This window comes from Hemiscyllium ocellatum, chromosome 19, assembly GCF_020745735.1.
Source record: "Hemiscyllium ocellatum isolate sHemOce1 chromosome 19, sHemOce1.pat.X.cur, whole genome shotgun sequence".
Lineage (NCBI taxonomy): Eukaryota > Metazoa > Chordata > Chondrichthyes > Orectolobiformes > Hemiscylliidae > Hemiscyllium > Hemiscyllium ocellatum.
Genome location: NC_083419.1, coordinates 25,268,674 through 25,284,373, shown reverse-complemented (window position 1 = coordinate 25,284,373; position 15,700 = coordinate 25,268,674). Strand labels below are relative to the sequence as shown.

Sequence of the window (15,700 nt, the reverse complement as noted above, 5' to 3'; positions counted from 1 at the left end):
ATCTTTATTTTTCTTATTCTTAAAATATTCAAAATGGCACTGGATTATCGCACAGTGGAAAAGCTTATCACTATATTTTACTGTTTTTCTCACTGTAAAATACAAGTGACAATAAAAATAGTCCATTCATAATTTAACCTCTGAATACCAGATATCATACTTATAAATATACATTGTACTCCTCCAAGGCCAATATATCCTTGTCAAGGTGTGGTGCCCATATCTACTCATAATACATCAAGTAGGGTCTAACCAGGGTTTCGTATAGCTGCAGCATAACATCTGTGTCCTTATAGTCCACTCCACCAGATATAAAGGCTGGTATCCATTTGGCATTTTTGATAATTTGCTGCACCTGTTCATGGCATTTTAAAGATTTCTGCACCTGAACCTCAAATCTCTTTGGACATGCATTGTATTTAACTTCATAAGTTAGGTGGACAGGCAGGTAGTACTGAGGAAGTGGGGAGGCTACTGAAGGATCTAGACAGGTTGGGAGAGTGGTCCAGGAAATGGCTGATGGAATTTAACTTGAGCAAGTGCGAGGTCTTGCACTTTGGCAAAAAGAATAAAAGCATAGACTACTTTCTAAATGGTGAGAAAATTAGTAAAGCCAAAGTACAAAGGGATCTGGGCGTGCTAGTCGAGGATTCTCTAAAGGTAAACATGCAGGTTGAGTCCGTGATTAAGAAAGTGAATGCAATGTTGTCTCTTATCTCAAGAGGGTTGGAATATAAAAGCAGAGTTGTGCTACTGAGACTTTATAAAGCTCTGGTTAGGCCCCATTTGGAGTACTGTGTCCAGTTTTGGTCCCCACACCTCAGGAAGGACATACTGGCACTGGAACGTGTCCAGCGGAGATTCACACGGATGATCCCTGGAATGGCAAGTCTAACATATGAGGAACGGCTGAGGATCCTGGGATTATATTCATTGGAGTTTAGAAGATTATGGGGAGACTTAATAGAGACGTACAAGATAATACATAGCTTGGAAAGGGTGGACGCTAGGAAATTGTTTCCATTAGGCGAGGAGACTAGGACCCGTGGACACAGCCTTAGAATTAGAGGGGGTCAATTCAGAACAGAAATGCGGAGACGTTTCTTCAGCCAGAGGGTGGTGGGCCTGTGGAATTCATTACCACGAAGTGCAGTGGAGGCCGGGACGCTAAATGTCTTCAAGGCCGAGATTGATAGATTCTTGTTGTCCCGAGGAATTAAGGGCTACGGGGAGAACGCTGGTAAGTGGAGTTGAAATGCCCATCAGCCATGATTGAATGGCGGAGTGGACTCGATGGGCCGAATTGCCTTACTTCCACTCCTATGTCTTATGGTCTTATAGAGTACCCAGATATATTCTTTCTTGGTCCAAAATGGATAACATTACACTTGTATACAATGAAATCCATCTGCCACAATTTTGCTCATCCACAAAGCAAAACATTATAAAGTAATATTGATAGACTATCTTGATACTTTCTAATCTGCCACCTGCGTCATCAGAAAATTTAGATATCTGACTTTCAATGGCATTATTCAAGTTATGAATAAATAATATGAATAATTTAACATAGATTATTGTGGTACACGAGTCACATCTTGCCAGTTTGAGTACCAACCCTTTATCCCTACTGTCTGTCCACTGCCACTCAACCAATTTCCCAGTCATGTCACTAATTTGCCCTCAATTCCATGGGCTTCTACCTTACTTAATATTTTCTTATATGGAATTTTATCAAATGCTTAAGAAAGTCTAGATAAACAACATTTATAGACATTCCCCTGTCTACTAGCCGACTCACCATTTCAAAATGCGGTTCGTGAGGTATGATGCACCTGTCATGAATCTATACTGGGTCTCCCTGATAATCTGAAACCTTTCTAGGTTTTCAATTACTCCCCATCCTTGATTATTGACTCCAACAACTTCCCCACCACAAATGTTAGGTGAACTAGTACATTATCTGGTCAGACATGACACCAATTGTTAAAGTTTACTTGAGAATGTAACTTTGAATAAAGTTTTGCGATTTACATATGAAAGAACTGAAACCAATATGGTCACTCTAAAAGATGAGAAACTTTACAAACCATCAAGGTCTTTTTCAATGTATAATTTCAGATACATCACACTGTAAACTTGTGCTATAAATTCTATGTCTTACAATCTTATTCTCCATAACCATCTGATGAAGGAGCAGCGCTCCGAAAGCTATTGCTTCCAAATACGGGTATTGGACTATAACCTGGTATTTTATGATTTTTAACTTTGTACATCCTAGTCCAACACCGGCGTCTCCAAATCATGTCTAATTCCCTGGTTTTCGTCGTTCATCATTTTTAAAAGGCAGAATGACATGCAATGTTCCAATCCTGAGGGATAACTCCTGTATCTAGGGAACTCGGACAGCTTATAATTGCGGTATCCACAATGGGAGATTTTAACACACTCAGACAGAAACTGTCAGGTCCTGGGGATTTGGCACATTTCAGTTCCATTAATTTCCTCATTATCAATGTTTTATTTACGTTAATTTTATTCAGTCCTAGTCCCCAATCCACTAATTCTTCTTGACTTCCAGCAAGCTATCCTTTCTACTGTAAATTGGGGCAAAATGATTATTCAACATATTTGCCATTTCCCAAAGTTATTGACAATATCCCTACTTTCAGTCTTTAGCAGGCCAACATTGATCGTTCCTGACTACCTGCTTTCCCTTTGTGTAACTATAAAACTTCTTATTGATTTTTATGTCCCTTGCAACTTTCCTTTCATCATCCCTTTTAGTAGCTAATATAAGCTGCTTTGTGGCCTTGCTCGTCTTTGTATCATTCCCATTTGACAGTATCTGCACTGAGTTTTGACTTTCTGTCAGCCTTTTTAGTTTTATGTCGTCCTTATCTCTTTAGTTGTCCCAGGCTGTTTTTACTGTGAATAGTGCTTTTCTCTCTCAGGGGCTTAAACTGTTTTGTATTGTGTTAAATATTTCTTTAAACATCCTCCACTGTTCTTCAATTGTTTTACGGACTGACAAATTTTCTGTTTACTGTGGACAGTCTTTGTCTCATCTCAGCCTTCCTTATATCTAAAACTCTCGTAGTTGATTTGTGCCTTGTGCTTTCAAATATTAACTAAACTCTTTCAAATCACTGTTTGAGAAATGTTGACACACAATTAGGTTACTAATTAAATCTGGCTCATTACTCATTATTACAAGATAATGCATGGCTTAGAAAGAGTGCACGCTGGGAATTTGTTTTCTTCAGGCGGGGATACCACGACCCGTGGGCACAGCCGTAGAATTAGAAGGGGTCAATTTAAAATGGAAATGAGGAGACATTTCTTCATCCAGAGAGTGGTGGGCCTGTGGAATTTATTGCCATGGAGCACAGTGGAGGTGGGATGTTAAATGTCTTCAAGGCAGAGATTGATAAATTCTTAATCTCGAAAACAATTAAGGACTACAGGGAGAGTGCAGGTAAGTGGCATTGAAATGCCCATCTGCCATGATTGAATGATGGAGTAGACTCGATGGGCTGAATGGCCTTACTTGCACTCCTATGTCTTGTGGTCTTATTATTATAATATCCAACATTGCATCCCCGCTTGTTGCATCCAGGACATTCTGCTGTCAGAAACAATTCCAGATATGCTCCAGAAAATCACTATCTTTCTGACAGGTTATAGTCTGCCTCTCCCAATCTATTAAAATTCAAATTCTCCCCATGCCTTTGCTGTACACTTGTCTAATATTTATACAATCTAGCACTTTAGGGCTGCTACTGGGTAACTATACAGTTTTAAAATCTTTACAGTTTTTTCAGTTCCACCCATGTGATCTTCACTAGATGTTTTTTCCCTTATTATATCCCTCTTTACCATTGAATTAATTTTGTTCCTAATCAGTAAGGGTACTCCATACAGCAGTCACTCTACCATTTTCCATATCTGTTTTGTAAATCTACCACCCTTGTAAATTAGTTCCAATCTTGAGCAACCTGTAGCCATGTCTCAGAATGGCTAATATATTGTTATCTCCAATTTAAATTTGTGTCTGCAACTCATTTGATATATTCCTTGCACTCTGTGCGTTTGTGTACAGAACTCTTATTTGGGCTATACAATATAACCTGTCCCTCAGCACTGATGCTTTATTTACTTATTCATTATTTCACTCTTTTGGTTTAATTAATACTTATCCTGGGAAAGGCAAGGAGAGAATATCTGGTGAAACTTAAGGGGCTGAAATTTACTTTTTTTTGTTCACATGAGAGTAGTGTTGAGTTTTTTTGGACAGAGTGTCTCAGGAGACTTCTGCCAAGACCTTGTGCCGTAACTTAGCAAACACAACCTATTAACCACCTGCCCACCCAGAGTGCCCCTTACATTCGTTTCCATCTGCCTCTTCCCACATGTAGTTCTTAGAACAACTCACCACTCTGCAGATATTTGCGAAAAGACCAATCCAACCAAGCTATCATAAGGCTATTGTACCTTGACAATCCTGATGAACCGTCACTGGACTCAAAACATTAACTCTAATTCTCTCTCTCTCTCTCTACTGATGCTGCCAGACCTGCTGTGTTTTTTTAGTGCTTTCTGTTATAAGGCAAACCAGTGTTGCCCATCACTGGCAGTGTATTGTTACTGCATGTACACTATTATGGCACCACACTCTAAGTCACCACTGCTCAGTTCCCAGTGCCCACTACAAACACACAGCTTGTCGTTGTCCAGAAGGAAACATCACACACAGCCATGCAGTCAGTCAGCTCCAAACATTAGATTTTTTTTATTTCCATACAGCAAAAAGAAACTAAAAAAAACAAAAAAAGATTGAAAGTCTGCCCTCACATTGCAAACCAAATGTTGCCATTATGACTAACGACTATTTTATAATGCACTTTTGTCTCCGCACCCAGATCGATATGTATTTGAACCAGGTGTGAATCACATCCTGCTTGCCTCATTGTGATCAATTCAGCTGAACTCTGTCAAATAGAAGGAAAGCTTCTCCTTCTCCAATGACCTCATTTGCCTCTTTGGAAAACTGCTCCCAGTTCCTCTGGTTTCTCAGCATTCCAGCACATTACCTCATTTCCTGCTCCAATTGATCACAGCACAGAGTGTCTGGATAATGCAGCACATTCAATCCTGATCACAATAGAAGGTTCTTTGCAGACTGGTTCAAGTGACATAGAGTATTTTCAACAGCCCTCTACACTGCTCCTCTAAAGGCCTGGTCAAATCTTTGGGTGCCATTATATCAGTGTTCTGCATCAGTTAGGGAACTGTACAATTATAATGTGAACCATGGTTGCAGTGGACTTCCCTCAGTCCCAGTAACCAATGTTTTAAGGCACCTGGACCCTCAAACACATGAGGTACATGAGAGTGCTCCAGAAAATAGGGGTTGTTGCAGCTGACAGCATAGCACGCACACACCCAGAGGACAAAGAAACTTGCTGGGTTGCTTAGACATGGACTTCTTCACATTCCCACATAGTTGGTCTCAATCCTCTCCAGTTGTCTCATGGATCTTCTCCTCACAAGGGGAGAGAAATCAAATATCAGCTACACTGTCTTGACCCTCCCTGCCCAGTAATGAGACATTTTCTCCTTCAATGAGACAAAAGGAGGGATTGAGTGAGATGAAAATGGAGGAAGACCATTGGTAGTGTTGGAATAAGAGAGGGGTGAGATCCTCAATGAATTAATAGGAAGTGAAGAAGGCAGGAAGGGTTAATAGTTTAAGAAGATGAGGTGGATAACAATCATTGAGTAGAGATGCCACTCACAATCTGAATATCTTGGATTATTAATCTTGGGGTGATGTTAATGTGCAGTGGCAGAATTAGATTATGTGTGAGTGAACAGTAAAAAGACAATGGCACTTACAATGTAGAGCTGTAAAACATGGTCATCTGTTCGTCCATGCTGACCAGACACCTGAAATAAATCTAGTCCCGTTTGCCAGCATTTGAACTGTATCTCTCTAAAAGCTGCCTATTTATATACCAATCTTGATGCCTTTTAAAGGTGGTATTTGTACCAGCCTCCACACTTCATCTGGCAGCTCATTCCATACACAGACCACCATCTGTATGAATAAGTTATCCCTTAGGTCCTTTTTAAATCTTTTCACTCTCACCTTAAACCCATGCCCTCTAGTTTTGGACTCTCCTACTCTGGGGAAAAGACCTTGACTATTCACCCTATCCATGCCCACGTGATTTTATAAACATCTACAAAGTCACCGCTCAGCCCTGTTGCTCCAGAGAAAATAGCTCCAGCCTATTCAGCCTCTCCATACAGCTCAAATCCCCAAATCTTGGAGACTTGTGAAATTAAATACATTATTTTCTTGATCCAAAAAGGACCATTTCTTTCATTTCACAGTTACTCTACATTGGTTAGTAGATGTGTTCCATGAATTTGTCGAATGATTGCTGAATATTCCTTTTCAACACACAAGATGAATGCCTTAATTTGGACTCCATTGAATTGAATTAGCTTTATTGCCAAGTGCACTCGAATGAGGACTCGCCTCCCACATTGCCCTCTAGTCTGGGACTTGCCTCCCACGTCGGCCTCCAGTCCAGAACTCATCTCCCATTCTGGCTTCGGCTCCAAGACTTGACACCCACTGTGGCCCAATGTGGGATTTGCCTCAGGGACTTGCCTCCAATCCAGGATTTGCCTCTTGCAGCGGCCTCCAGTCTGGAACTCGCCTCCTGTACCAGCCTCCAGACCAGGATTCGCCTCTGGGATGCACCTTCCTCTCTGGTCTGGTCTGGGGATCGCATTCCACACCGGCCTGGTCTGGGACTTGCCTTCTATGCCGGCCTGGTCTGGGACTCTCCTCAGACAGGCTCCGGTCTGCAGGTCAAATCCTCCATTCCACTCCAAGTACAGGCAGTTTTCCTATAACGCCATAGTTGCATTCCCTTGTGATACTGTGTTATAGAAAATCATGCAATAGAAATAATGGAGCCCATGGGAAAAACAAGGTTGGGGTGAACCACCAAAAATACCAATAAAAATTGAAACAAAAATATTAGTTGTTAGCCTAACACAAACTATAGCACAGTCTAAGTAAATTTTGACCTGTTGTATGGTAATATATAGTGCAATCTTCAACTGATTACTCTCGATTAGCATCTATATCTGCTGGCTGCACTACATTCTAGCCAGTCTTCTGATCTCATCCAGTGGTAACACTGCGCAAGTCAGATCCCAAAATGAAACCTGGCTTGACATTTCAAGGGCTGAACCTTAATCTCTTTCGTTAAGTGAGAATTTTGTCAAGTTTTTTAAGTTGCTTGGGGACATTTATCACCATAATTTACAAAACCCACCTGATTTATTACCCAAACCACTTCTCTTTCACATTCTAGCACCATCATATCATTTGCCATTTCCAAAACAACTCACCACTTCCTGGATAGTCCAGAATTGACTAACATCCGTGGTGCAGCACCATCTTTAAAAAGATATTGTGCACCCAGTCAAGCGCTGTCAGTCCAGAGCAGCCTGCATGGTTACTGACATTGGACCTGGACATGGCAGACAATGGAAAATTGGTGCCTCTCTTTGTGGGCAGGGAAATAGTGATGCTGCTGATGGCATGGGGTGATGCAGAGGCAGGATGTCTTTTTCTCCAGGACAACAGACGACACTACTCTTCTGGAACCATACCAACTTGGACCAGGGTTAGCATCCAGGTCAGTGCAGGCTAAACCATCTGAAGGAATGCACAGAATGTACGAAGATGATCAATAACCTCCTCCACTCTGCCAGTGAAAGTGTCACCATCTTCTCATTGATACCTCACCCTATCTCTGCCACTGTACCCACCCTTTCCTGCAACATCTTCCCCACTCACTATCATCCTCGCTAACATCTGATCCTGAATATCTTCTGCACAACCTACTCACCCCCTCAGGACATCTCCACACATGCATCAGAAGTAACAGTGTGCCACCCACCTTTCTCTCCCACACACATTATGTGTCAAGTTTCTTGACTCTGACCACCCTGAGCAGCTGACTGACCATATCCAAGCCCTTGTACTGGTAGTTTTTTGCAATTGGTTACCATTGTGATTGGTCATCGAAAGAGATTCACATGAATTTACAGATATTCTTTAACATCGAAACATTTTTTTAAACAAAAAGAGATAAAAGCTCTTAATACAAACAACAAAGCCAAGTTTCAAACTGCTCCCCAATACTGTCCTTTTACTGTCAATTCCAGTAAATTTCACTCTTATCTCAACTCTTTAGGGTTTTAAATTACAGATTGTTCCCAGCATCTAGTTCTCAGGCTGTAGAGACATTTTCACAATGCTTTTTCCAAGACCACTAGCACAAACATTTCACAATACCTTTCATGAAGCTCTTCAGGGGAAAGGGCACGAGCAGACTGATCACGTGATGCTGACACACGTGGAGTCCTATTCTCTACACAGCATGACACCTAGCACCGGGGATGAGAATCGCATAACAGCGAACAGAGTTCGCTTTATAAAACAAATGTTGGCAATTCACAAACCATGTTACAGACAAATCACATTTATTAAATGTGTGTTATGGGAGAACTACCTGCAAGTTTAAACTAAAAATTTTGAAAAAAATTCAGAAAAGGGAAACAAAAGAGAAACAGAAAAAGTACTTAGGACCTCTGGCTGAAGAATCCTATTATGCTGCCATCTCAATATTAGATGGTTCATAATCATTTAAGCACACGAATATGATTAACAAAAAGTCAGGCCTGTCAAGAATTCAGCAATTTCTAATACTGTTTCAGACTAACTTCTATGTCAACATTGCAAAAGTAAATTATTATTTTGAAATTAAACATTAAAAGTTTGAATATCATATCAAATGTTTTAAGTATTACCTTGTCTTCTAATGCTGCCATTCGCTCTTTTAGATGCAGTTGAAGTCGCTCATTTGACTCTGTGAGCAATCTGTCCACTGTGTCAGACAGTCTCTTATTGTGCTCTTCATTCATTTTCTCTCTTTGATGGGCCTAAAGCACGAAAGTTAAAAAAGCAGCTTTCCAAAACATTTAAATTTATGCTGAAAGTTAATCACAGGCTTGAATAATTACACTTCATAATTTATTTGACAAGTCCAAGAAAACAGCAATTTACGTACTATAATCACTTGGTGATTCTGTCATTTATTCAAACTGGATTCAGCCAGTACTGTGGATGAATCTTTTTGCTATATAGTGTTCTATATTTTATTACAATTTAGCAAGACCAATTTGTCTTCATATGGTATTGCGTTTGTCATGAAACCATTTTTCATTTGATATGCATTTGGACACAAATTTTCGAATTAGATTGCTTCCTTATATTTTCATTGTCTTTTGATTCCACTTATTTGAAGGCATCAACTTGTCACTGATTTGCTGGTGACATATTTTAGTTTCAGACTAAATATCCCAGATTTGCAATGATCATTACAGTCTTGTATTGCTCCTATTGTACTTGTCTAAACTAAAAACTAATGGAATCCCATCAGTACACCACAGATTTTCTCATGTGTTCTGAATCCAAACTATGAGGTCAGGAAAAAAAAAGTAAATTTTAAATGTGATATTTTATGAAAAGAATAATCTAAGTCAATTTGTTTTGAGCAGTAATTTCTAAAATCAACAGTGGGTCACAAGAACAGACCATGGAATAGTACAACACAAGCTGAGGTTGAGTAGGTTGGACCTCTACTCACTTGAATTTAGAAGAATGAGAGGTGACCTTACTGAAACATACAATATTCTCAAGGGACTTGACAGAGTGGATGCAAAACACTCTCCCTTTGTGAGAGTGTACAGGATCATTGGGCATAATCTCTGAATAAGGGGTCATATATTTAGGGCAAAGGTGACAAGGAATTTCTTCTCTCAGAGCATACTGATTCTGTGGAATTCTTTACCATAGAGGGTTGAGGCTGGGTCACTAACTATCTTCAAGACAGAGATAGACAGATGTTTCATCAGTAAAGGAATTAAATATTATCGGGAAAAGGCAGGAAAATGGACTTGAAGATTATCAGATCAGCCATAATCTCGTTGAATGGTCTAGCAGACTCGATGAGCTGAATGGCCTTCTCCTGCTCCCACTTCCAATGATCTTATGTGTTGTAATTTATTTGTCAATGATAGACGCTAGCATTTTCCCAATGACACATTGGACTAACTGGCTTATAGTTTCCTGCTTTTTGTCTCCCTCCCTTCTTGAACTGGGGTGTTACATTTATGTTTTTTTTAATCTGCTGGAACCCTCCCAGAATCCAGTGAGTTGTGGAAAAGTTGGAGCAATGTCACCACTTTCTCGACAGTCACTTCCTTCAAACTCTTGGATGTAGCCATCCAGTCTGATGATTTGTCTGTCTGTCATTCATTCACTTGTTAAACACTTTGTCCCTCACAAAAGTGACTGTTCCAAGTCTTTTCAATCCAAACTTTGCTTTTCTGAAACTTTTGGGACATTTATAGAGTTTTCTACCATGAAAACTGATGTAAAATATTGATTTAAATTATCTGCTATTTCCCTGTTCCTCATCCTCCAAAGATCCTACATGTATTTTAGCTTCTTTCTTTTTACATACCCATAGACATTCTTGCTGCCTTTTTCTTGTGTTTCTTGCCAATTTAGTTTTATAATCAAGTTTCTCTCTCTTTATTAGCTTATTAGTCATTGTTGCTCATTCCTGAAAAATTGCCATCCTCTGACCTACCACAAATTTTTTACCACATTGTCTACCTTAGTTTTTGATTGCATACTCTCCTTGACTACCACTGTTAACAATGGAGAATTCAACATTTATGTTGGTTTTGATGGTTCAATTTCTTTTTGATTGGAAGAAATTATTGCACAGTTATGATTTTTTTTTACTGGTCTGCCTCATCTACTTTTGTACTTTGTCCATTTTCCCAGTAGAGTTACTTCATACTCAGTAATTGCCCTTATTTATGTTGAAGACATTGGTTTGCAACCCGAATGGTTTCTCTCAAATTCTAACATAAAATTCTACTATATTGTGATCACAGCCTCCTGGCAGATCCTTAAATATGAGATCTCTTTCCATACAATACAATAGTGCACTAGAACAGGTCCGGTAGCCCACCAAGCTTCTGCTGATTCCTAATGCTTATTTAAACCCCTACTTATTGCCCGTGCGCGGCCTCTATCCCTCTGTTCATCTCCTATTCAAGTGTCTATCAAGAAACACCTTAAATATTTTTAACGTGCCTGCTTCCACCACCTCCACTGGCACTACATTTCAGGCACTGAACCATCCTCTGTGTGAAAAGTTTTCCCGCAGTTCTCCCCTAAACTTTCTCCCTCTCACCTTGAATCTCTGTCCTCTTTTAGTTGGTCTTTCCACCCTAGGAAAAAAGCCTCTGATTACTCAGCCTATCTATGGCTCTAATAATTTTGTAGACCTCTGCAAATCATCCTTCAGCCTTTTCAGTGAAAACAATCCGAGTTTATCCAACCTCTCCTCATGACTAATACCCTCCAGAGGCAGCATCCTGGGAAATCTTTTCTGCACCCTCTCCAATGCATCCATGTCCTTGTGGTGTGGGGCAACCAGAGCTGCAAGCAATATTCCAAATGTGGCCAAACTAAAGTCATGTACAACTATAATTTGCCAACTTTTATATTCGATGCCCTGGTGTGCTGTCTGCAATTGTGACCACATTATCCACCTACGTTGCCACTTTCAGGGAACTGTGAATCCAAATGCCCAGATCTCTCTGTATGTGAATGCTCTTAAGGGTTCTGCTAATTATGTATAATTCACACCTGAATTTGATCTTTCAAAATGCATTAACTTGCATTTGTCTCAATTAAACTCCATCTGCCATTTCTCTGTCAAAATCTGCAATCAATCTATTTCCCACTGTATCCTTACTGTCTGCAACTCTGCCAATTTTGATATCATCTGCAAACTTACTCATCAGACTCCCTACATTTTCTTCCAGATAATTTATATATTATAAACAAAAAAGGTCCCAACACTGATCCCTGGGGAATACCACTATTTACTGATCTCCATTCCAAAAAGCACTCTTCCACCACTACTCTCTGTCTTCTATGATCAAACCAACTGTACATCCATCTAGCCAGCTCACTCTGGATCCCTTGAGATACTACTTTCTGTTTCAGCTTGTCATGAGGTATCTTATCAAATGCTTTACTAAACTCCATACAGACAACATTCAGTGCCCTTCCCTCATCAATCATTCTTGTCAACTCCTCAAAAAACTCAATCAAGTTGGTGAGATGACCTTCCCCACACAAATCCATGCTGCCTATCAGGACCAAGTCAATTTGCATCCAAATATGAATAAATCCTGTCTCTCAGTATTTTCTACAACCGCTTTCCCATTACTGACATAAGGTTATTGGCCTGTAATTATCTGGAATAATTGTTTGTCTTCTTAAGCAAAAGAACACCATTGACAATTCTCCAATCCTCTGGAAGCTTGCCTGAGGCCATAAAGGATGTAAAGATATCTGTTAAGCCCCCAGCTATTTCCTCCTTTACCTCCCACAGGGTATTCTGGGATAGATCCTGTCTGGCCCTGGGGATTTGTTTACCTTAAAGTATTTCAAGACCCTCAACAGTTCATCCTTCTTTTCATATACCTGCCCAAGAATATTTACACATCTTTCCCTAAACTCAACAGTCCTCGTGCCCCTCTCTTTAGGTATCTCATCTATTTCCTCTGGTTCCACACATAACTTGTCTCCTTTATTCTTGTGTGGGCCTACTAATTCTCTAGCTACCCTTTTGCTCCTAATATAATGCCTTCTCCCAATAAACTTCTCATTAGCCATGCTGGCCAAGGGCATTTCATAGACCATTTTAGTTCTCCTAACTCCTTCCTACTTCTCTATATTCTTCATCCAGTTTTAGTTGCCTAGACCTTACATGTGCTTCCTTTTTTTGACTAAGCTGATAATTTCCCCTGTCATCTAAGGTTCCTGAATCCTGCCTTTCCTGTCCTTCATTTTCACAGGAACATAGCTCTCCCACTACTAATCACCCGGTCCTTAAAAGATTCCATATGCCAAACGTGGATTTATTCTCAAACAGCCACTTCTAATCCACATTCTCTATTAATCCTACCTCATTACACATTACTGTATCTAAAATAACCTGTTCTTGTGTAGATTCTGCAAAGTATACTCTAAGAAACAATTTCTCCACAAATTTGTCTTCCATGGTTACCTTTTCTATCTGACTTGTCTCGTCAACATGAAGGTGAAAATCACCCATGACAGTTGAAGTGCCCTTCTTATACATTTTTATTAGTTCCTGAGTCTTAATTTGTCCTAGAGTGAGAAAAATCTTTGAGGGCATTTCGATGATTGCCACCCATTTTTTTCCATTGCCATTTCTTATTTCCACCAAACTAATTCTATATCATGATTTATTGCACCTATATCACAAGTCACCACCATACCAATATCTTTCTTTATTAACAATGATATGCCACGTCAATTCCTTTTTTTTTCCAGAATGTCAAATGTCATTGAATATTGAGTCCCAGTCTTGGGCAACCTGCAACCCCATGTCCATAATAGTTATCAAGTGTTATTTATTTACTTCTATTTGTGCTGTCAATTCATCTGTTTTGTTAAAAATGATGCGTGCATTTAGATAAAGAGACTTAAGCTTTGATTTTTTTTGCCATTATTATTTACTCAAATACTGCTGGACTCTTCTGCTTACATTTTCCTAACAGTAAGAGAGGTAGAGCTGCCATATCCTTACCAGCCCATAGGGCTACGCTCCCATTAGACAGCTGGTGATATTTTAACCTGAGGGTGACCATATCTCAGATAAGAGGAGAGGTTGGAAAGGAGAGCTTTTCATAGTAACCTCAGCCAGGTGCAGGAATTGATCCCATACAGTTGGTGCATTTTCGATCACAAATCAGCCAACCAGCAAACTGAGCTAACCAACCTCCATAGATTTTCAACCCCTTCCTGTGACACTTTGATTTTTGTTGACATCGCCATGACACTGCAACTCTCCTCTCTTTGATATTTTTAACCTTCTCTTCAATTGAATCCCTTCTCCACTAGAACATTCTGACAGGTGAGTATAAAGCATTTTCTCAAATCCCACTTTTAAGGTAGCATTGATTTGTTTTAAATGTTATTCATCAGTGGAATTTGTCTTTCAAATGCAAGTTGTCCCTTATATTGACCAGTCTTACTGATTTGTTCACAGACTTTGCAGTTCTTTTCCAATGGAAAAGGTACCACAATGCATTGAAAAATGTTATAAGATGTCCTGTTAGGCAGTGCTGTCATCTGTTTTGCTGTGAGTTAAATGGGGCTGGCTGATAAAAAAACAAACAGCTACAACAGTTGGAAAAAAAATTAAACATGTGCTCCCTTACATTTTTCTTCTCCAAATCATGGTGGTTAGATTTTAAATTTTTTTTAGAGTGAGACAAAAAATGAAGACAGCATTGTGAATAGACAGTACTATTATATATTTTTTCCACCACCAGGAAAACACTTGTGTGACTTATTGAATATTTGCAGGTAAAGCCTATTAAGAACAGTGCTAACATCAATGGATGGTGTGGAGAAATGGAGGAGTCTAAATCAAATGGAATTGGAGGGACAAATAAAATATTATATCCCCTGCAGTTCCCACCTAAGTGTTACAAGTATTACAAGTCTTATTCACATTGCGCAATATATCATTTTCTCAGTATCCATGAGGTAAAGGATTTTACTAAGTGGTGAGAAGTGAAAAGTAACATAAAGCAATTTCCATTGTTAATGTATGGAATGTGAAGCACTGGGTGAGTCGCTATTGGAAAAACATGGGGGACAGGACGGTGATATTGTTAATGGAATGGGCTATGGTGATCGATGATTGCAAGGGTCTTCAACATCCCAGAAAAATAGGCAGAGATAGGGATACACCACTGCACCATAAGAGCCCTGAGACTTGAAACTCATCCAATTATTGTCAAAGTATCTCAAACATTAGCATTACACAGGAGCCACAAATTAAATTCAAAATATAGTACCGTCAGCATATTTCCCAAGTCTGGGAGTAGAAACAATCCATTCACAACCGTTTATAGAAGTAACCCTTTAACTAATAATACAATGAGTAAAAATGGAAATAATTAATGTAGCGTAATCTAGGTTTCACTCTTTTGTCTCATTTTCTTAATATGACTTACTCTCTGAAGTTCCTGATTCTTTTCTTCAAGCTGAGTCTCTAAGTGCCTCAAACGTTCTTCTATACTGCCATGCCTCTCTTCAGCCTGTAACACAAATTGAAAAAGCTGAATAAACCTCAGTTTTATTTTACCCAAGTCAATGTACATGTGATTAATTTAAACAAGAAAGAAACAAGCCAAGCTCAAGCCTACGCGGTCCGAGGACTCATGTTCAGATTTAAGCAGGCAGCTGGAGATAATTGCTTAATGTTTGTGAACTTGTAGTCTATAACACCTAAGCATTAGCAATATTTTCTTATAAATTTCAAAAATATTTTCATGAATGAATGAGTTCAGCCATATGTAACAACATGCTGGATTTTCATGGTTAAACCAAAATCCTGCTATTTTTAACAAATCAAGCTTGTCAAGCACAAAGCTGCACAATGAAAAAAAAAGAATCTAATTATCAACCAGCAAGACT

General features: G+C 39.4%; 1 protein-coding gene across 1 annotated transcript in view; it reads right to left on the bottom strand.

The window, feature by feature from the left end:
• Positions 1–15,700, bottom strand: part of ppfia2 (PTPRF interacting protein alpha 2) — a 506,299-nt gene that overhangs the window by 115,484 nt on the left and 375,115 nt on the right. Inside the window, exons 8-9 of the mRNA XM_060840055.1 lie at positions 15,238–15,321; positions 8,902–9,033 (exon numbers count right to left, since the gene is read on the bottom strand). Coding sequence (XP_060696038.1) covers positions 8,902–9,033; positions 15,238–15,321 — 216 coding nt within the window. The remainder of the gene's footprint in view (positions 1–8,901; positions 9,034–15,237; positions 15,322–15,700) is intronic.